Here is a 21,580-nt window from a genome sequence, read left to right as displayed (position 1 = left end):
GAGCATTAGAGTGTCTGTGGTTATGCAGTCATCAAAAAAAGTCACACGAGGAGACGTGTCCACACTCTCCTGCTTGAACTGCAAAGTAACAATGTGATGGAAAAATCCTCCTGGCCTGTGACTGAGAGGACTTTGGAAGTGTGAACTCCCAAAAAAAAAAAAAAAGTTATATCGATTACCTTAAAAATACGATTATATCTTAAGGTGTAAAATAAGAGGTTCCGTTCAACGGGCCTGAATTTGCAGTAGTTGTGGTTATAAGTTTGCTTAATCCATGTGAGACGAACACAGTCCCACGTAAGACCTTGCTGTTTTATGGCAGTGATGTGCAGCTAAGACTCAGTTTAGACCTTTACATTGCATTTATGCAAACAGGCGGACGATCCCTGGCAGTGTCATGATGCAGCTTCAGATTCGAGAAGCACATTTTCCTCTGAGCAGACAAACTTCCTTTGAGGAAGGTGGGTGGGAGACGAGAGCAGCTTCTGATATTGTTAAACACATAATTCCAGGCAGCATGTTGTTGATCCGTATTAGCTGGCAGTAGTGAGGGCAAAGACAAAACATGATTGACCAATGGTTGCGGTGATATTTTTAAAAGCAGCATGTAATGTTATGCTATGGAAGACTAGTTCATAGGGGGTCTTTGTCTACAGTGGGAAACCACGTTCTTTCAAGCAGCTCTCTCCTCCAGGGAGGGCTTTTTGCTGGGGAAGGGTTGGGCGTACAGGCTCTTGCTGGTGCTGTCTAGACTCTGGAAGTATGGGTGAGACAGTGCATCGTAAGCTGATATCCTTCTGGAGGGGTTAAATGACAGGAAACGCTGTGCAATGAGGAAACGAGAAGAAAAAACAGTAAACACTTTTTATATAAAAGTCACGGCTAATTGTGTCCTTTATATAAAATGACTTTTTATAACACACAACACACTATATACTGTTATAAAAAAGTAATTTACTGTATAAGTCAATACTGTTACCGTTTTAAGGAATAATTGCATTTAGATTATGATAAATGGAATTCTTTTTTTTTTTTTTTTACAATAAAACATTTAATTGTGTGATTAAATGTATCAAACTGGAAAAGGTATTGCTTTCATAGAATGACATTTAGTGTCAAATCATTTAAAATATCGTCAGTGTTGATATCTGCTACTTACAAGTAAAAGTGATTTGCCCAGCTCATCCATGTCAGGCACCAGGTCCTCTATGGGCTGGGGAGGACGAGGGGAAAAGGCACTCTGTGGCAAGCCCACCTCCTGTGGCCAGTCCTCTGGAGAAGGGACCCCCACCACACTGGAATATCATAATCAAAACAATCAGTTAAGAGCTAACAATTTTTTGTTGGAGTTACTAGACCATTATAGTACTTACTCAAAAATCTTGCCTAACTGGTCAACATCGGAGTTCCCACGGAAAAGAGGGCTGAAGAAAAAAGAAAAGTAAAAGATTGCAGTTAATTGCATGATTCATTTTACAGCAATAATTAGACTTAAAAGGAAGTTTTGTATTCATACAAAAAAAAAAAAAGCTATAAACAAAAATAATTTAATAAAACTAAATTAAACTTAAATAATACTGAAATTAATAAATTAAAACTAAAATATGCTTGAATAAGTATAAAATTAAATGAATAAATAAATGAAAATCTATAAAACAAAGATAAACCAAAACAGACGAATGTAAACTAATTATTAATAAATAAAACTAAAATAATCTTGAATAAACAACTTAAAATCAAATCAATAAACTAAAATAAAATAACTAAATAAAGCTAAAATAATATTGAGTAAATAAAACTAAAATGAATAAAACCAGAACTAAAATAATCTGGAATAAATAAAGCTGAAATGAGTCAAAAAACTAAAAATAAAATAAATAAATAATACATAAGTGAAATTAATGAATAAAATAAATAAATAAAAATCGTACACCTTAAAGAGTTAGTTCACCCCAAAATGAAAATTCTGTCATTAATTACTCTTCCCTCATGTCGTTCCAAAGCAGTAAGACCTTCATTCATCTTCGGAACACAAATTAAGATATTTTTGATGAAATCAGAGAGCTATCTGACAGCCTCCATAGACAGCAACGCAACTGAAATGTTCCCAGGTCCAGAAACGTAATAAATACATCGGTAAAATGACATCAGTCCATGTGACATCAGGCTTTCAGATTTTCATTTTGGGGTGAACTAACCCTTTAAATAATAAATAAATGGCTTAAAAGATCATATGCAAGACTGCAGGGGGACAGTCATAAACCAAAGGTTGCATGTTTAGATGTACACTCTTAATTCTGCAATAATCATGAACAGTCATTGTTAGAAGATGTTCACATAGAAGTGAAGGCGGCAAAGAGAAAGAAAATCCTTATAGGTTTCCACTGTACAATTAAGACCCTAAAGCCACATAACAGACATTGGTCCACTGTATGCATGTTGTTTCCTGGCCAGACCTTAGAAGATCTGAGAATTTTTTCAGCACATGCTGGAGTCCACCCGCCTGGACAGCTGCTGGTACTTGTGGCTTCAATCCAGTCAGGACACCCGTGGGCGGGCATGCTTCCCTTGGCATGCACACAAATTCCAGGAGCCACAAGCACAGGCCTCAAGTCTCCAAAACACACCACACGGAGTAAAAGAGAGCGAAAAAAAGCTATTTATCCCTGCCGTCTGCTTTCGCTCTCCACATACATCTATGTGAGAGAGCAAAAAATGACAGAACAGAAGCACGGAAATAAAGATATATGTGATTTATGAGCTAAAATAAGCTCACTATCAAAGCATTCAGTCTTTGACAAACTGCAAATACAGCACTTGTAATTCCCCCCGCTGCCACCAGATGTTACCCAACAGCAAGACAAGCTCAACCACTCTTTATTCACAGCCACATGGAGCTTCAACTTGATCTCAACTGTAATCAGACAAAGAGCCAGAACCAGAAGTGAGCACATGCACGTTTACTTACGCCTCTGTGATGTTCAAACACCCTCAAGACTAATTTAAAGATTAGTGAGGAACAGACAGACAAACGTCTTCATATTTTTCAGAATGAAGAATGTGACTTGCACTATTCAACTTACAGCTACAATACAGAGGCGTCTTTGTACGGCTAAGATGCTGAACATTCTTTACAGGTGAGATGGACGCCTCGGATGCTCCCGATCCCTTTCACTTTGAACCCACTTGTTAAAAAGAAAATTGCCATTATCATGCCTTTCACATGCCGTATCAACTGCTGAAGCCCTCAAAGGCAAAGTCAGTCCCGAGCAGTTAAATCAGACAAAAGGCGTTTTATTTTCTAATAGTGAGCGGGGGGAAAGATCTCACCTAAAGCGGTGTCATGCCAAAACAAGTATGGCTGAAAATCTCTAAAGCACATTCTGCCTTCCCTTGGGCTACTTGTTAGTCTGAATGAATTAGTGGCTTTTTGCACAAGGCAGACATTATGCCGGGGCAGAGGCTTCCTGAGTGAGTGGGCACAGGCAGGCACACACCAGGCCAGTACACGCAGTTGAGTCATGCTCCAAGTGCCAGTGTCTCTATCCACATTCCACCCGCTCGACCTCTGGAATGCATTGGTGTATCTGAATCGGTGAACGCTGGCTCGCCGGAAAAGGTGTGAGTCAATGACGGATAGTGTCCACGATACAGAGAAGGAAAACTTTAGTTTAAAACACGTGCAAGATTCTTGGAAAAGCGCTCTTCGAGTTTGTGTTGGTTTCATGTGGTTCAGGAAAAAAAAATGTAATTTAAGAGAAAGAGAGATTAAATGTAACCAACAATTCATAAATATTAAGCATTAACGGGCTATGGCACCATATTACTTTTAACAACCTGAACTAATAGACTTAATACATTTATAAATAATAATAAATGGAAGTTTATGCCATATTACTTAATACAAAATACTTACCGTACGATTTACTTTACACTACACCTATGTCATCCACTACAACTCCACTCAGTCGTGAACATGCATACGACTGTTAGTGAAAACTAGTGATAAATAGGGCTGGGCGATATATCGTATGCGATGTGCATGCGCATCTCGTCAGTAAAGCCAGTTCCTTGATTAGCGCTAAATCTGCATCACCTGTTTTCAAATGGAGCAGCATTTAATACACGCACCCGTAGTTCACTGACAAGCTAGGCAATATCGCGTTCAATATCGCATGCGATATATCGCCCAGCCCTAGTGATAAAGGTTTCTAAAGTTTTAAATATGGATATTTTTCTTAACGCATCACTTCGCTTCAGAAAGCCTTTATTAACCCCCTGGAGCAGTGTGGAGCACTTTTTATGATGGATGGATGCACTTTTTTGGTCTTAAAAATCTCGACCACCCTTCACTGCCATTATAAATCTTGGAAGAGTCAGGACATTTTTTAAAATGACCCTGATTGTGTTCATCTGAAATAAGAATGTCATAAACACCTAGGATAAGTAAACAATGGGGTAATTTTCATTTTTGGGTGAACTATCCCTTTAATGGGAATTTCAGCTTTGACTATGAATTTTAGTTTTGACTTTATGATACATAAATATACATATCCGAGCTATTCGATTATGGTAAAAATCATATTCAAGGTTATTTTTGTCAATACTGAAATTTTCTACCACAATTACTTACTGACTTTTGGAAACATTATGAATTTATTAAAAGTTTTTATTCATGTCTTTTTATTAATGGATTTTCTTGAACTTTATGTATAATCAAACTGAAAAACAAATTCAAAATAAATGTTAAAAATAGATCATTTTCTTATATATTATATGCAGTACCAATACTTTTTTGTGTGAGAGCAGGTTTAAGTTGTGAAAACAAGGACCTTAAAGCAGCGCGTTGACTCTTCAAGCAATATGCACAACCCTTGTAAAAGCGGAATTTCAAAAGCACTTTATGTCATTCAGAAACACACTGACTGATCACTACATCCTCCAAGAGATACAGATACAGACTTGCATAAAGTATGTCTAAACTTTGTGCATTGTGACCATCAGACAAGTAAAGATCTTTTATAAAACCTTCAACAAAACAACTGAGCCAAAACGTGTCAAAAGGCCCGCATTACACAATCTTCTCCAAGAAAAAGCTGTCCCTTCAACAGTTAAACTTCCATCTTAAAGAAAGCCATACAATATGTTGCTGGCTGAGGCGCTCTACATCTTTATAACTCTCAGGTGAATTGAAAACCTCCATTACTGGAGTTGGCGCGTACAGCACAGTGCACTTCTCAGACATCAGAGGAGAAACCCGGTCCCAGGTGCCCTTTAATCTACAACAGGTGGCCTTTTAAAAAGCAATCTTAAATCACCTGCAGGAGGAGAAAAGGTGTGCTGGTAGCAGCAATGAAAGCCCCCCTTACCCTTCCACCCCAGGCACTCATGGAGGCTTGCCAGAAGCCCAGCACAGTGGCGTTTCTATGGTACATGGCTTTAGAGAGCAGAAACCAAACACTTGAATGGATATAACTGCTGTTTTAGGGTTCCTATAGTAATTAACAAACGCAAAGTCATTGTTTAAACACGTAGTTATGTGCACACAACTAATCATAAATTTCCTATCTGAAAGTTTCCAATAGGATTATTGTATTAAGCACTGAGTCAGCTAATGTTTATCTACCGTTCCTGTAAAGCAAACACCATCAATGGATGGCGGAAGGGGTGGACAGGTGGGCCCGTTAGAATGTGAAACAGGATGTGTGTTAAAATGTGTCCGTGCTCGTGTGTCTGCGCTTTCCATTAAAATCTCCCTCTTCATCCGATTATGCACTTGTTATGGCGCGTCAGGAGAGAAAAACATCGGCCCACGCAATCCCCCCCAGCGACACGAGGAGGGGAGGTTAATTAAACTTCATTGACAGAGAGGAATGGAATGTGTCAACAATGCATATATACACATATGAGCTTTTTCACACACAACACTTTTGAAAGCAGTGCCTTTCTGGCACTTAAGACCCTTAGGATAGGTGATTGGTTTAATAAGAGAAATTGCTTCCTGGACATCATCTAGATATTAACATCTCAGTATTCTCACTGAAGATAAGAAATTAGTTTTTTTGTAGAACTCTTGTGTGAAGCAAATGTAATGAATCTTAAGTTTTCTCTTTGTAGAGCCTTAAAAGAATAGTTTCAATGCACTACAAAGTTGGTGAAGTAGAAGCCCCAAAGAGAGAACTGTTGAACCGTTAAATCCTGCTGTCACTGGATTGAGCAGCTTTAATAAATGTGTCAGTGTTGAGTTAAGCAGTTGGAAAGATTCGTTAAACCGCACACAGATGAACGGCTCAGGTCTGTAGTGCCTGTCACAACCACAATGACAGTTTTTCTTTTTTTTTATGTCCGTTTTAATAATCTCAGCCTCCTGCAAAAATGTGGTCAGATGCAGTATGGACCTAAATAATAAATTTCTTCTAAATGTCATTTTATCTTTTCGCATTTGTTTTTTTTATTTTCTTTTTGTGTTATACCATACTCATAACCATAAAATACAATATAAAACTATAGTAATATAGTTTCTTAAAATTAATTCCATAAAAATCATTATTTATAGACTCAAGGGAAATCCGAACTCTTGTTGCTCCCTCAGTTATCTCAGCATCACCCATCAGAATCCTCTATTTTACTTTGTTTTACAGTAAGTGAGTTTCACAGTGATGCTGTGCAAACTTACCGCCGTCTGAACATCTCAGCAAAGATGCAGCCGACACTCCACAGATCCACAGGAGTAGCATAGCTGGACTGAAGCAGCACCTCAGGAGCGCGATACCATAACGTCACCACCTGCATACACACAAAAATAATTATTAGAAAAATTAGTACACCGGATATCCTTATTTACATGGCCTTACTAGCCATTATAGGTGTAAACTGGTATTACTGCTATTATTATTATTATAGATACTATTAGAATGAAGCTGGCAATGTACACACATGAGCGCTTGTTCTGTCTATATATTCTATCTCTACTTCTACACTGACCTTATTGACCAAACAAATGCCTTATTCAGGCTGCAGAAGCCCAGGAAGACTCAGTATGCAGGATACTGCTGTTAACAGCTACAGTAGGGAGAGCCTCCAGACAAAACTCAGTGACCCTGCTCCAGGGTGGATGGCTTCCAGGTGCTTTCCCTCCTCAGTGCTCTCTCGCTCTCCTCCCAGTAGGCTCTGGGCCCAGAAACCCCCAGGCTTATCAGCCAAATCATTCAGGCTTGTGTTTGTAAGCAAAGCCTGGAGCGTATATCAGTGACTCGTATCCTAAAATGTGCAGTGCTCGAGGGTACGCCAGAGGAACTAAAGGAAAAAGGGTCATCCGTATGGTGAAACACAATGAAACTGACATGAACTCTGTTTATTTCATGGGTTATAAATATAAGACACATCAAGAACTTGTTCAGTTCAATTTAGTTTGAGATCAAAATCAAATACATCTATACTTATCTTACCAAATACAGTAAAAAACTGTAAACTGTTTAACATCATATGATATGTACTTTTACTGTAAAATACTGTCAAATGCATGGATTTTTCAAGTAAAAATTGACTGTTTTTGAACAGCTAAAATAACTGGAATCAGATAATACCTTACATAAACCTTGCACATTCAATTTTACGAATTTTTTTTTTTTTTTTTTAAATATGGTACTTAATAAAATATACCATATAATACACAGGGACCAATATACCGTCCTGTAATAATAGTTGTATTTCTTGCAACCACAACTGTCATTTTTTTCTGTAAATTTAACAGGATTTTTTTTTACAGTGTATAATCGATATACATTTATTAAACCTAATCCTGAATTAAAATGTTCTTTCAATATAACATCTTAGGGCCTTTAAGATACGGTCAAAATGCCCAACAACATCGTCAGCTTAAACTGAATGCAAATAATTCTGATTCAGTATGTAAATCATTCTAATTGTAAAAGCCAATGACTCATGTGTCACACTTTGTGTTAGAATGGCTGCGGTGCGAAATATATTCACGTTTTTCGTATGTATAACAGACTATATTTAGTGAGGGGACCGCATATGATGTGTTGGCGCTTTTTTGTTTAAGTCTTCCTGATTTAGTGGAAATGGGGAGGAAGTTGAAGGTGAAATAAAAGGATGAAGCATTTTGGCCTCTTTGTTGCCATGTGACCACAGCAAAATTACATAACATATTCTAAAATAGATTCTTCTGCGGAATTTCACTTCATTAGGAAGGTGGTTTTGTATTTAAAAGACTTTTAGAAGTCCCAGATCAGACACATAGTGACTCAAACCAGTTGACTCCAACTCAAATTTGTTTACTAGCATAAAAAAACACAATGATAAGGACAGTATAAAGTTTATATTGGCTCATCTAAGTGCCTCATACAACATTCAACTCTAAAGACTTCTAAAAGCCCATTCTGATTGAGTCAAACAAGAACAACCATTTTAGAAGACAAGTCTGCAAGCCCAATAACCTGACTCTATCATCTTCAATCCAAATATTCTGTTAAATGCAATGATACAAACCCTAAGCTGCTGTCTTATCTAAATGTGCACTACCAAAGTAGAAAAAAAGAGTGTACGCTGCTTGACTTCTAGGAAGAACCACATACCGACACTAACTGATGTTTAAGCTGAAGTATATCCGCTTGTGTGACAGTGTTAATAAAAGGCCACACCGCAAGCATACACACGCACTTGCTGGCGCACACAGGATCTCACTAGCTAGCTACAGCTTAGCAAAGGTTAAGATACACTGCAGCGATTAAACACTGTAAACCCTCAAAAGTAAAAAAAAAAGACGAACTGACTGATAGCACTTCAGAATTATTGTAGCAAAGGCACATGATAAAACGCAATGCATTCTAAAAATATCAGAATGCTTGCAAGCGCCATGGTTTTCTTCTATGTTTCTCTCATGGGTGACACTCAAAGATGGCAACAGCTTGTGACATTTACCCACAGAGTTCCTCTGTCAATTTGGCACATGCCACAGTCTGCATCATGACACCAATACTAGCACACACGAGAGTGTACTCACATCGCCTCAGCTCACGTCAAACACAGACTGTATGTCAGAGTGGCTGTATACTATGACTTCAAAGAATATGCATGCAGCTTCTGACGTAAATTAACAAAGATTCGCAGAAAAAGAACCGTTTCATCGTCATATTACCATTATTTAACCAAAAGGAAAAAGAGACTACTGTACACGTAAAATGCAGTTGAAAGCAAAGCAAATTATGTAAGTCTTGGAAGATTAAATCTGACATTAACTCGTTTCATCCTGCGGGTAACTAAATTAAAAAAGTTCTACCAATCTATTATCAGTATTTTTAGGTGCCTACAGATGTTGCATATACAGGTGCATCTCAAAAAATTTGAATATCGTGAAAAAGTTAATTTTTTCTTGTAGATTTCAAAAAGTGAAACTTTCATATAATTTAGTTTCATTACATGTAAAGCACAAAGTAAAACACTTCAAAAGTTTTTTTTGTTTTAATTTGAATGATTAGAGCTTACAGCTAATGAAAGTCAAAAATCAGTCACTCAAAATATTAGAATATTTACATTTGAGTTTCAATAAATGACCATCCCTACAGTATAAATTCAGAGTATCTCTTGTTCTTTGAAACCACAATAATGGGGAACACTGCTGATTTGGCAATGGTCCAGAAGACAATCATTGACACCCTCCACAAAGAGGGTGAGTCACAGAGAGTCATTACTGAAAGGGGTGGCTGTTCAAGGACATTATCAAAGCATATTAAATGCAAAGTGGACTGGAAGGAAGAAATTGGGTAGCAAAATGTGCACAAGCAACAGGGATGACCGCAAGCTTGAGAATACTGTCAAGCAAAGCTGATTCAAACACTTGGGAGAGCTTCACAAAGAGTGGACTGAAGCTGGAGTCAGTGCATCAAGAGTCACTATGCTCCGACGTCTTCAGGAAAAGAGCTACCAAGCCACTTTTTTCAGAAGCACCTTACCTGGGCTAAGGAGAAAAAGAACTGGACTGTTGCTCAGTGGTCCAAAGTCCTCTTTTCAGATAAAAGTAAATTTTGCTTTTCATTTGGAAATCAAGGTCTGGAGGAAGACTGGAGAGGCACAGAATCCAAGCTGCTTGAAGTCCAGTGTGAAGTTTCCGAAGTCAGTGATGATTTGGGGTGCTGTGACGTCTGCTGGTGTTGGTCCATTGTGTTTTATCAAGTCCAAAGTCAATGCAGCTGTCTACCAGGAGATTTTAGAGCACTTTATGCTTTCATCTACTGACAAGCTTTATGGAAATGCTGATTTCCTTTTTCAGCAGGACTTTAGCACCTGCCCACAGTGCCAAAACCACTTCCAAGTGGTTTGCTGTCCATGATATTACTGTGCTTGATTGGCCAGCCAACATGCCTGACCTGAACCCCATATGGAATCTATGAGATATTTTCAAGAGGAAGATGACAAACAGTCGATCCAACAATACAGATGAGCTGAAGGCTCAATAGTGCCTCAGCAGTGCCACAGGCTGACCGCTTCCATGCCACACCTCACTGATGCTGGAATTTGTGCTAAAGGAACCCCGACCAAGTATTGAGTGCAAAATGAACATACTTTAAAGATCTTGAACTTTTCTGTTTTGCAAATCCTTTTTTGATTGATCTTAGGAAATATTCTAATATTTTGAGATACTGGATTTTTGACTTTCATGAGCTGTAAACTCTAATCAAAGTAAAAAAAAAAAACTTAAAAAAAAAAAAAACTTTTGAAATGTTTTACATGTAATGAATCTAAAATATATATGAAAGTTTCACTTTTTGAAATAAGTTACAAGAAAAAAATGAACTTTTTCACGATATTCTAATTTTTGGAGATGCACCTGTAAAAGACAACTTTTGGAAGAGCTTTTGCACAAGTTGCTCTGTGTGGGGCTGTTGAATTCAAGCTGCCATTTTCTGCTGTCACACCTGGCATATTTAGTGATCACCAAGCAAAAGCCTTATCTTAATATTTTCTGAAGGAGCTTTTATATAGAACGTTGCTAAATTTAAATCATCTTAAAACTTGCATAACAATTGTACAGTAGCCTATGTTCATATGAAAGATTGTGCAAATAATTCATTATGCATTCAAAAACAGCTAGCAGAAATGTAGAAATTATGTCAAATAAATAAATATATATTTTTTTTAGCATACTAACATTAAAATGTTTAGGTCTGTAAGATTTTATTCTTAAACATTATGAATGTTTTTTTCTGCAGGGAAACATCCAATTGATCAAACGTGGCAGAAAAGATAATAATGTTAGAAAAGATTTCTATTTTTTTTTAAAAGCAGTTTTTTTTTTTTCTATCAAAGAATCATGAAAAGAATGTATCAGGGTCTCCACAAAAATATTAAGCAGCACAACTGTTTTCAACATTGATAATAATAAGAAATGTTTCTTGAGTACCAAATCTGAATGACTTCTGAAGGACTTGTGGCAGTGGAGACTGGAGTAATGGCTGCTGAAAATATCAGCTTACCAGCTATTGCAGGAATAAACTGTAATTTAAAATATATTCAAATAGAAAACAGTTGTTTTCAATTGCAATAGTATTTACAGTATTACTGTTTTTACTGTGTTTTGAACAAATAAATGCATTGAGCACAAGAGACTTTTCGACTAAACTTACCAACCCCAAACTCCAACAGCCTTGCCGTGAATACTCGGAAAATCTGGCCATTAATGGGTTAACATTTCATCTTTGGATATGGTTTGCTTTTTATTTGATCGCATATAATAGTTGCTTTGAAACGAATATCCTTTCAGTAAAAAGATTCCAGTCTGTATACTTTGGATTGAGCATGAATACATGCTAGCATTTAAAGTTTCTCTCTCTCCCCCTCCTCGCTAAATTTCTAACCGTGCTAGTGGTTGTGCGACAGGGTAGCCTACAGAGGTTTTTCTGAAACTGGACGCAAATAAAAGGGTCAGATAAAGCAGCTCTGGCTGACTCCAGATTAAAAGAGAGCATTCTGTGCATTCCTATCTGGTGAGACAGTGTGGGCCCTCTCAGCACGAGGGAAACCAAGAAGCTCTTCTCAGCGCCACTGACCAAGCATATCCACAACGACCCAGCGGCTCAACTCTTGCACTGGGCCACCCTGCACTTCTCTGTACCCCACTCCAGATCATGCACTCTAGCCCCCATTACCCAAACCCCTCCTTTGATTTACCCCAATAGGTTTAAAGCAATAGAGACACAATGTGATTCAGAATGAGCCTGGCTGATGGAGTTGGCTAGGAGCCTCTGTTTACATTGTCTCTCTCAAAGGAAGCGAAGGATGAAAGGCCCCTTCAACACAAGACGTTCATCCGCATTCTTTCAGGCCGCCCCCGGACACTTTTAAAGGGGCAAGTCCACCAACTTGGCACAGCACAATGCCGCTTGCTAAAAATGAGCCTCCATGATGACCCATTATTCAGCTGGTAATAGATCAGTGAGTGATATCATTAGCTAGCTCCTGAAAGCCCTCTGCACACTAACGATGTGTAAAACTACGTATTTTTTAAAACGGACTAGTTGGTCGATTGCATAAGTGACTAGTCAACTAATCTGACTTACTTGTATAATTATGCATTTCATAAGGGCACATTTACATAAGATGTTTAAAAAAAAGATAGGCGGAGCTCAGTGCAATGGAACAGAATGCTATTTATTTATAAAAATCTATTTTAAAAAATAAAAGTTAAAGTTAAAATGAGATTAAAATTCTGTTAAAATGTAACTAAAATCAATATAAGTAAAAGTATTTCTTATTTTGATGAGCTGTATTGTGCAGAAAGCTTTCCGTAATAAAATATTTTAATTATACACTAACAGTTAGACTGAATATACAGGCCATTTTTGTGTCTGCTGTGCTTGCAAATTGCAGTCGTACTGAACAAGCCTCCCTCCAACCATGTTTTGTCTTGGGACGAGCCATTCAAACGGGCTGTAAACACTATTATTGTGAAGCCTGAGGGTTTTCCCCTAAAAATCCGTTTCAAATGGCAACAATACTATCAGGTTTGGAGATTGGAAAAAGATATATGAAGGCCCAAGCAAGCATCATGCATAAACTGTATACAGTAAAGAAAAAAAAAACTCCACAACTGTTGCCAAAGTATGCAGAGCTTACAGGAATGCTGTATGGGGCCCTCTCTGAGCGAACAAAGAAAGCACAGTCAGACTCCTTTTCCCCAGCGCTACCACATCCGCACATCATTAGTTGGAAAATTCCTGATATATGCTGTAATTCTTTTTTTTTTTTTGCTCTGGTACAGGCAAGGCTTTAATATCCAGATGCCATTTGATCCTGCAACATACCCCCAAATCAGTCCCCTTTTCCCGGTTGGCCTGCAGCCATTGGCCCGTCAACAAATAGTACTGACAAGGTCCCGGAGCAAGGGTTCAGCACTTTCTGTGGACCGCTAGCAAAAGAGGTCACACAGGAAATACCAAATAAGACGCTCCCTGTACATTGTGCTGCGCCACTCTTTGTGTGTCTGTTGGTGTTTGGAACCCCCCTGCTTTTTCCGCTTGATTTTTTTTCTCTTCCTTTCTCCTTTTTGGAATACCGGAGGAGATATCTAAACATTCCCAGAGTGTGCCGCACGTGCTCTCCTGCGTGCCATGTTTTCCTTTTTCCAGACATGCCACTGCCTCTTGAGTCTGTCCAAAGCAGAAGCACATTGTCTGGCAACGAACAAGCCGCTGCGCTCAGCTCAAACCAAGATCGGTCTAAAAAAATCTGGCGGGATTCATCTGAACCTAAACAATTTTTCATAATTAAGATTTATGTTTTGGACAGAATGTCTTGCTAAGAAACACAACTATTTGGAAAACTCCAAGTACCAACCCCCTGTGCTTTGCAAAACTTGTTTCAACGGCTAACGCCCGTAGCTTGTTTCAGCCTGGCTACATTTTTTGCTAAATCTTAGTGTCATGGTCAAACGAAAGGGTTTATGAGAACAAAACTCCTTCAGGCAAGTGGAAGCACTAAAGTGCAGGTGTCTGTGTATCTCCTCGAAAGTGTGACCTCTTTTGAAGTGTAAGAGTGGGACATGGGGTCCTGCCAAGCAATGATGATAATGTGATCTTGTTCCAGACTTGTTACTTCTGTGGAACGCTAAAGATGATATTTCGCTGAAAGTCAGTGTAGTCCAGTGTTATTTTGGACCCCATTGACTTTCATGGTTATGGACAACAACAGCACTCTTCATATCATCTTTTGTGTTCCGTAGAAGAACGTCATACATGTTTGGAGAAACATGCGGGTAAGTAAATGACAATTTTTATTTTTAGATTAAGTATTCTCCAAGAAATATTTGATTAGAGTATCACTAGCTTTATGTTGTCATGGCATGCAACAAGCATTCCAAACACAAAGCTAAAATAGAACGTACTCTGTTTAAACATGTTTAAACTATTAAGTTTCTGTCAGACTTCCATTAGCAAGCTTATTCTCTGTATCATATTCAGTTTAAAGGGGATGATCTGATTGGATACTGTTGGTTTGCACTGGACAGTAAAGCGGAGCTCAAAATGGAAATCCCATTATGCATATTCATTTCGTAAAAAGGGTTGAATAATTTCTGCTGTCGAACAATGAGTCATTTCCCCTGCCTACACGTGTATTGAAACAACTACAGCCTCATTTAGGAATGCCTAGCTTCACTTTCGATCAGAGAAGGGACTTTTAAACACAAAAGGTTGTCTGTGCGTCTCTTCCTATTCATGCTCACATCACAATGATTATCGTCTGCAACAGCCTGCAAACAGGAGAGATTAGAAGAGGCGCAAGTCTCCGACAGCAAATCTGACCAGACGTGCTTAATGAGAGGACAGATGGAGTGGACTGTTAATTGCATTATCAGTTTGTTGGAGTGTGGCCCTACTTGTCAAGCTGTTTGGACAGCCAAAAAAGCCTTGCTCATCTTATTTGTCTGCCAGAATAAGTAGCTACTAACCATGATTGTATGACTAGTCAAGTTGTGTAAATTGATAAAAAAAAAGTTGCAAATGTTTACACATATGAACAAGTGATCAAAAATGATACTCAAGTTTCTTAAGCAAACAAAACTTGCTTAAAGTCAGACATAATGGAAAATAATAACCGTTCAGTGCGTCATATTGATTCAGTAGCCACTTTTCAGTGAGTTTATTCACTAAAAATCATTTGTTTATAAAATCAGACCACACCGTTTCGAGTTTGCACATCTTTGAGAAAGATTATTTAAAAGAACTGGCTCATACGAATCAGTTATTTTTGATTGATTTGTGCAATTCAGTCAGACTGATTCAAACAGCCAAGTTAAGAGTTTTTTAGCAATTCATGAAAAGAACAGATTCGTTGTAAATCAGAGCAATCTGTTTGGGCAAACTGAATCGTCTGTGTGATTCAAAATTGTTACTCATGAGATTGAGTGTCTTTTTGAACAACTGCTTAAAAGAACCAACTCATTTTTTTCATCAATCGGACCACACTTTTGGCACGAATTAATCAGCCAGAATGATTTGTAAGTGGTTCGTAAGAGTCACTTGTTTGTAAACAGAATCTGTTTCCATGATTCACATAAGCCCCTTTCACACTGCACGTTGGTCCTGGAAAATTGCCGGAGTGCCTTCTGCGTGAACGCAAACACGTCCCGGGATTAATTCTGGGAATCGATCCCACGTTGGGGACCTAGTAACATTGCCGGGTTCAGTCCCGGAACGAGCTCTGTGTGAACAAAAGCCAGAACCAAAGCTGTAAAGGCTGAGTCGCGCTATCATGCGACTCTTTTACCGGGTGTTTTGAAGGCAGATCAACGTTGACGTGATGAAAAATATGTAAACTGGAATGAAGCAGCGGTCAGGGAGCTCCTCACTATCCGCGCTGAAGCTGAAATTGTTTGCCAGTTTAGTGAAATGGTGCGCGGTGCATTATACACATCACATGAAATGTCACGTGTCTTTATGGGATCTTTACGGGTTGTATGTGAACGCACGCACTGATTCCACACCGAAAATCATTGGCAGTGTGAATGAACCAAATCAGACCATCCCTGGACAAATCACGTGACACATTTTCCGTGTATTTTCCAGAATGGCTGTGTGAAAGAGGCTATAGACTGATTCAGACTGGCAAGCTGGCAAGTTATACACTTGTGAGGCTTTTTGAATATAGTCACAAGTTTAATTTGTTTGAACTGTGCAAACAGATTGGAGTGACTCACAAACAGTTTTTCTGATTCAAACTGATTACCCTCGAGTTTGAGAGTCTTTTTAAATGATTCTAAATTATTCGTGAATCAGGCTACAGTGGTTGCACTATATGTTTTTGAAACCACTTAACCCAGCTCACAAAAGTTTTTTGTTCTTTAAGTTAAAGTTATATGAATTCTTCTGTAAACTGAAGCCCCCAAACCATTAGATGTCAAATGACACAATCTGCTTCAGATTTGAACATATCCATCATCCACGGTTATTCAGTGAAACTCAATCAGCATTAAATTGTGGTATGGTCTGTGTTAGAGGATGAGAGTCCAGCAAGCTGTGGTCGCTAGGTGATATAAACGGATTCATATAATGGATTCATTCTACCATGAGAGGGGAAGGAAGTGACAGGGCCCACAGGACTCCCACAGCACAGACTGTTATGAAGTTTGTGGTATGCAGAAAAACGGTTGCAGGCATCTATTTCGGAAAGGCCTATAAAACGTATTTATAAGATGATAAAAGGACTAGACAAACCTATTCACTTTGTTCAATGCAAAAATGTTTGGCGGTCTTGCAGGAGTAGTATAGTAATAGATTAATGTATGCTTACTTAACACTTAAAAGATGTAACAATTGTACAACAATCAGTTGGATAAATGATCTGAGGCATTTGCCTGCGGTTCCCTAAATCCAATTTCATGAGCAATGCGGTGCACATGATGTTTGCTTGAGCAGGATCCTAATCACTTTCATGGGACAATCCCAGCTGCCTCCATTTCTACAATAACTCCATTTGGTATAAAGGAATAGGCCGCAATTGATTTCAACCCCATACAGTACGCTAGATTACAGTTTGCATGCATCATAGTGTCAAGCGCAGCTTCTCACTGTACATGGGCTGAGATACAAGCAACTAGGGCTGTCGAATTTTGTACCTAAATATTATCAATATTCGAATTATATTCGAATTTTAAAGGCATAATTCCATTTAGGGGGAAAAAGATTTTGGCTTCTCTCCTGAGGCCACAAGTGGGCGCATAGAGTAAAATATTACTTATTCTTGTTTCTTCAAAGCAATAAAATAACACAACTATCTTTGAAAAAAGTGCATAGTGTTTAAAATAATGTTTATAAACCATATATAATTAATAAAGTTGTTTAAACAATTAGAAACAAAACAGCATCATGCATTTAAGTAACCTATAGTTTAATAAAAGGAGCGAAAACCAATCACATTTAATTTAATTTAAAAATATGAGATACAGTGGGATGGGGAAAAACCGCCATAAAGTCTTAAGACATTTTTTGAACTTACATTAATTTTACATGGCCTTCTAAACATGCAGCTCTCTTGTGCGAGAAGCGAGTGCAACGGTGATAGATGTCTCTTTAGAAACTGCGATAAATATGCATTCTGTGTGAACAGCTTGGTTTCAGTTTCGCCAAGATCTTAAACAAGATCTTCTCCGCATTGATGTTCTCATTTTCCACAATATTTTGAATGAACAATGTAGCAGCGCCGCATCTAGTGGGTTCAACTGGATAGGTTTACAAAAGCATCAAAATGCAATGACACTTACATTGTCGCCACATTCCGTGCGCCACAAAGAAGGCTGCCTGACACACACCTAAAATTTGAATGCAAAGTTTTTGCATTCAAATGTGTATTTTTATTTTAAATTTCATGAATATTCGAAATTAGATTTTTTTTTTGACAGCCCTAAAAGCAACCTATAGGCTCACCGGACATGCCTGTACCTAGATTTTTGCAAAACTCCAAAAACATACCTACACATACAATTTACCGCAGATTCCAACTGAAATGGACACTAGAGGCAGAAAAACACATTCAAACATTATGATTATGGGGCAGATTATCAACTGATAGAGACTTATTTTCACATGGTTACACCTCAAAACACTATTATCTTAGTCCATAATTTGTCAATTTAACTGCTTTGCATCACATAGCCAGCTTTATATGCATGGTTTTTCTGGCATTGTAAACTTGCTCAGTAGCTCACCTGGTACAGCATTGTACTTGCAATTCAAAGTTAAGTCCCATAAAACACGAGTCAAGATAAACAGCCAAAATGGAATAGATGCTTCAGCAAATGCGTTTTTAATCTAATGTTTTATTTTGTTAACATTATCAGTTTAGGGTAGGGTTTAGTGTAGGTCATACGTTAATTTCAAACACAATAGAGAATTAACCTTTTATCTCAACTCACCGGATATTTAATTTTCAAACTGCTGCAATCTGTACAGCATCCACTGTAACTAAACTTTGCAGTATTCACGTTCATCCGTTTCAGATAAAACTGAATGCACATTTAATGCCACACCCTGGAGATTTCACTTTGAAAAAAAAAAAAAGTGTTGCAGAAGATGTGCAAGAATCAAAATTTTTCCAATGAACTTGGCTTGGATAAAAAGGCATCTAATTCACCCAAAAAAGACAAACAGGGAATAAGAAAAGTTGCTTGTGTTTTGTGTCCATGCTTTAGGCTGTCAATCAGAAGTGGACAAAAGCCGCCAAGAGAACTAGAGTCATTCTAATGATCAACAATGCTATGGACCCATGAGATTTGTAGGGTCAGGCTAATCTCCACCTCTCAGTGCACCCGATGGGTGGTCTATCCAGCCCTCGGTTGCTCGGTTTTTCTCATCTACAAAGCTTTGTAGTCCCTATTAACATCTTTAACAACAATGACGACAAGTATATTAGTGTATATGCTAAATCTTAGCAGATACATGGTATAAAAACTACATATAACATTAGGTAAGTACTATCAAACACTGCACAGAAAAACCCCAAAGGGGATATTTATTTATGCAAAATGGGTATCATTTACTTCATACTAACTGTCTGATTCAAGCTCCTTGAGTTGAGAACGGTAGTCTGTTTTGAATCATCATAATTCTGCAAGCGTTCTGGTGGGCAGTTATGACTCAGCCAAACGGTCCATTCAGCAATTCTCAAGTCTTCGAATGTACAGTTTATGTCAGCATGGCAAACTAGTAGCTAACACTGAGTGTTGTCATAGAATGAGGAGCCAAAAGCCATAACAGCACGTCTGCTTTTGCATGCACAATAACGACATTCCTGTAACTGCCAAGAGAGAGAGGAAATGGATTTTTTTAGCTGCTTGAAGGGCGGGTGATAGGGGGATTCCAGGCACGGGAACATTAATCAGGAGCCACAGAGTCCATGCTCACTGTAAGCAACCCCCTGCCTTATCTATCGCCCGTTTTTTTTCTCAGTTTGTGTGGGGTGAGGTAAAACGGAGGGGATATTTTCTAATGGTAGATTCCCAGGTGAACTCACAGAGACACACCCTCCCAACGACTTAACAGCCAGAAGCCCCTTATTAAAGAACTGAAACGTTTTTTGCACAGCAACAAAAACCACCGAAACCACACAAAACTGGCGCTAGCAGTCATTCAGAATCTGCAAACTGAATGAGATGTGAAAAAGTGTGTTAATGTAGCATGCTCTTGCACTCCCTTGTGCATGTGATACGGACCGTGGTAACAACTATATTTAGATAGGTTAAATTTAATATTCGCATCTTGACATCTTAACTAAATATAAAAATGCAATAAATCAGCCATGTAAAATACATGCAAAAAATATCTGCTGACTTAACTTGCACTTTCTCTAAGAAGAGGAAAGACAAAGTGTGCTATATTTTGACATCAGAGCCATGCTCAAGAGTATGTGACTCGATTGCCCAGTCTATTTCATCTCAGCTTAGGCCACTTTGTGAGGCCAAAGACATGGGATAGCCTCTACAGGTTTCACTTTACACATTATGTGCTCGTTTTCAGGCACATGTCCGACAGGTAGTCTTTCAATGCTACATCTGATTGGGCATCACCCATATCGGTCTCTAGGGATCTATTTGTAAGTATGATTGCATGTCACACTCCTAAAGCTACCAAGATATCAAATACATTGAAAATGATCATACTGTACTTCAGGACACAAAGAGAAAAATTTGAAATTCCACCTGCATACACGACAGGATTTAGATTTTAAAGGAATTAAGGTACAGAGGGATGGTACAGCAGAGAAAAGCAGTGCAAAGGTTACATTTTGTACAAAAGATACATAAAAAAATCATACATATAATAATAATAAAATAATTTTAAAGTAATATTTTAATAAACATTTTATCTATAAAATAACTGAAAAATCCTTTAATAAATTAAAAGATATTCAAAATATATAATAATAATAGTAGTAGTAGTAGTGTGTGTGTGTCATATATATATATGATCAAAATCAAATATTTATAAAAAAATCAGTAAGAAGAAATTATATAGCCATTCAAAAGTTTAGGATCAGTAAGATAAGATATCAGTTTTCTATTTTTAGTATACTTTAAAATATAATTTATTCCTGTGTAGGGCTGCCACTAACGACTATTTTTATTTCGATTAATCTATCGACTAATTTTTCGATTAATCGATTAATCTAAACGATTAATTTTCCACAAAAAAATAAAATCAACAATTTTACTTTAAAAATATTTTATTAAACCAAATAAAATCCAAATTTCTATGAAATCCTTTAAAGCAAAAGTAAAGTGCAACATAGAGTACAAGAAGCAAGTGTCCATCTCATAGTCCAAATCACTGAAATCAAAGTTCACTATTATAGTGTGAGAATGACAACATATTCACGTGTTCTAGTCTACTAATAAAAACATTTAAATCAAAAAACACTTTTTTAAAGAAGTATTTACCAGAAATATTTAGGTGAAAAATGTAAATGTGCAGTATTTCTGAAAAAATACTTTAAATATAAAATCAATTAATCGGAGATGATTTTTACTATTAAAATTTAATGGAACCATTAAAATGGAATCCAGAAAAAACAGAATTTGGTAAAGATAAAACTGTAAAACTAAATTAATTAGACAGGATTTTTTGATTAATAAAATTAAAAAAAAACTGAATTTGGAAATAAAACGGATTTCATAGGGCCCTATAATTAATTAATAAAAAAATAAAAATAAAAAATAAATAAAAATGGATTTAAGTGAACAATAGCTTTTAAAATGACTTCAAGTTCATATATAATAGCAATGATGCCATAATAATTAGTTCAAATAAAGTATCAAAAGCAAGAAATCATATGGTTTTATTGAACAAAACTGTTAAAATACATAATGTATAATAAACAATAGAGCTAATGTAGATTATGCATAACAACAAAGGCCTGCAGGGGCGTCAGTGGCCTGATGATTATTTTTACACATTACTGTTTAATATTGACCAAGCACCATTTAATTCAAACGTACACTAAATCTTTAATATTTGGCCCTTTCTTTGGGACAGAAATGCTATAGCCGCTGTAATTACATGAATATGTGGAC

The 21,580-nt window shown here is 37.4% G+C and overlaps 1 protein-coding gene across 1 annotated transcript in view; it reads right to left on the bottom strand.

The window, feature by feature from the left end:
- Positions 1-534: 534 nt before the first annotated feature.
- The window catches only part of cdk6 (cyclin dependent kinase 6), a 37,700-nt gene continuing 16,654 nt past the window's right edge, over positions 535-21,580 (bottom strand). The window contains exons 5-8 of the mRNA XM_079441402.1: positions 6,677-6,786; positions 1,374-1,424; positions 1,160-1,295; positions 535-823 (exon numbers count right to left, since the gene is read on the bottom strand). Of these exons, the coding sequence (XP_079297528.1) occupies positions 674-823; positions 1,160-1,295; positions 1,374-1,424; positions 6,677-6,786 (447 nt within the window). The 3' untranslated portion in view covers positions 535-673. The remainder of the gene's footprint in view (positions 824-1,159; positions 1,296-1,373; positions 1,425-6,676; positions 6,787-21,580) is intronic.

The sequence above is a fragment of the Barbus barbus genome, assembly GCF_936440315.1.
Source record: "Barbus barbus genome assembly, chromosome: 19".
NCBI classification, from domain to species: domain Eukaryota; kingdom Metazoa; phylum Chordata; class Actinopteri; order Cypriniformes; family Cyprinidae; genus Barbus; species Barbus barbus.
The sequence above is the reverse complement of the archived record's forward strand: the minus strand, read 5'-3'. Positions and strand labels throughout refer to the sequence as shown.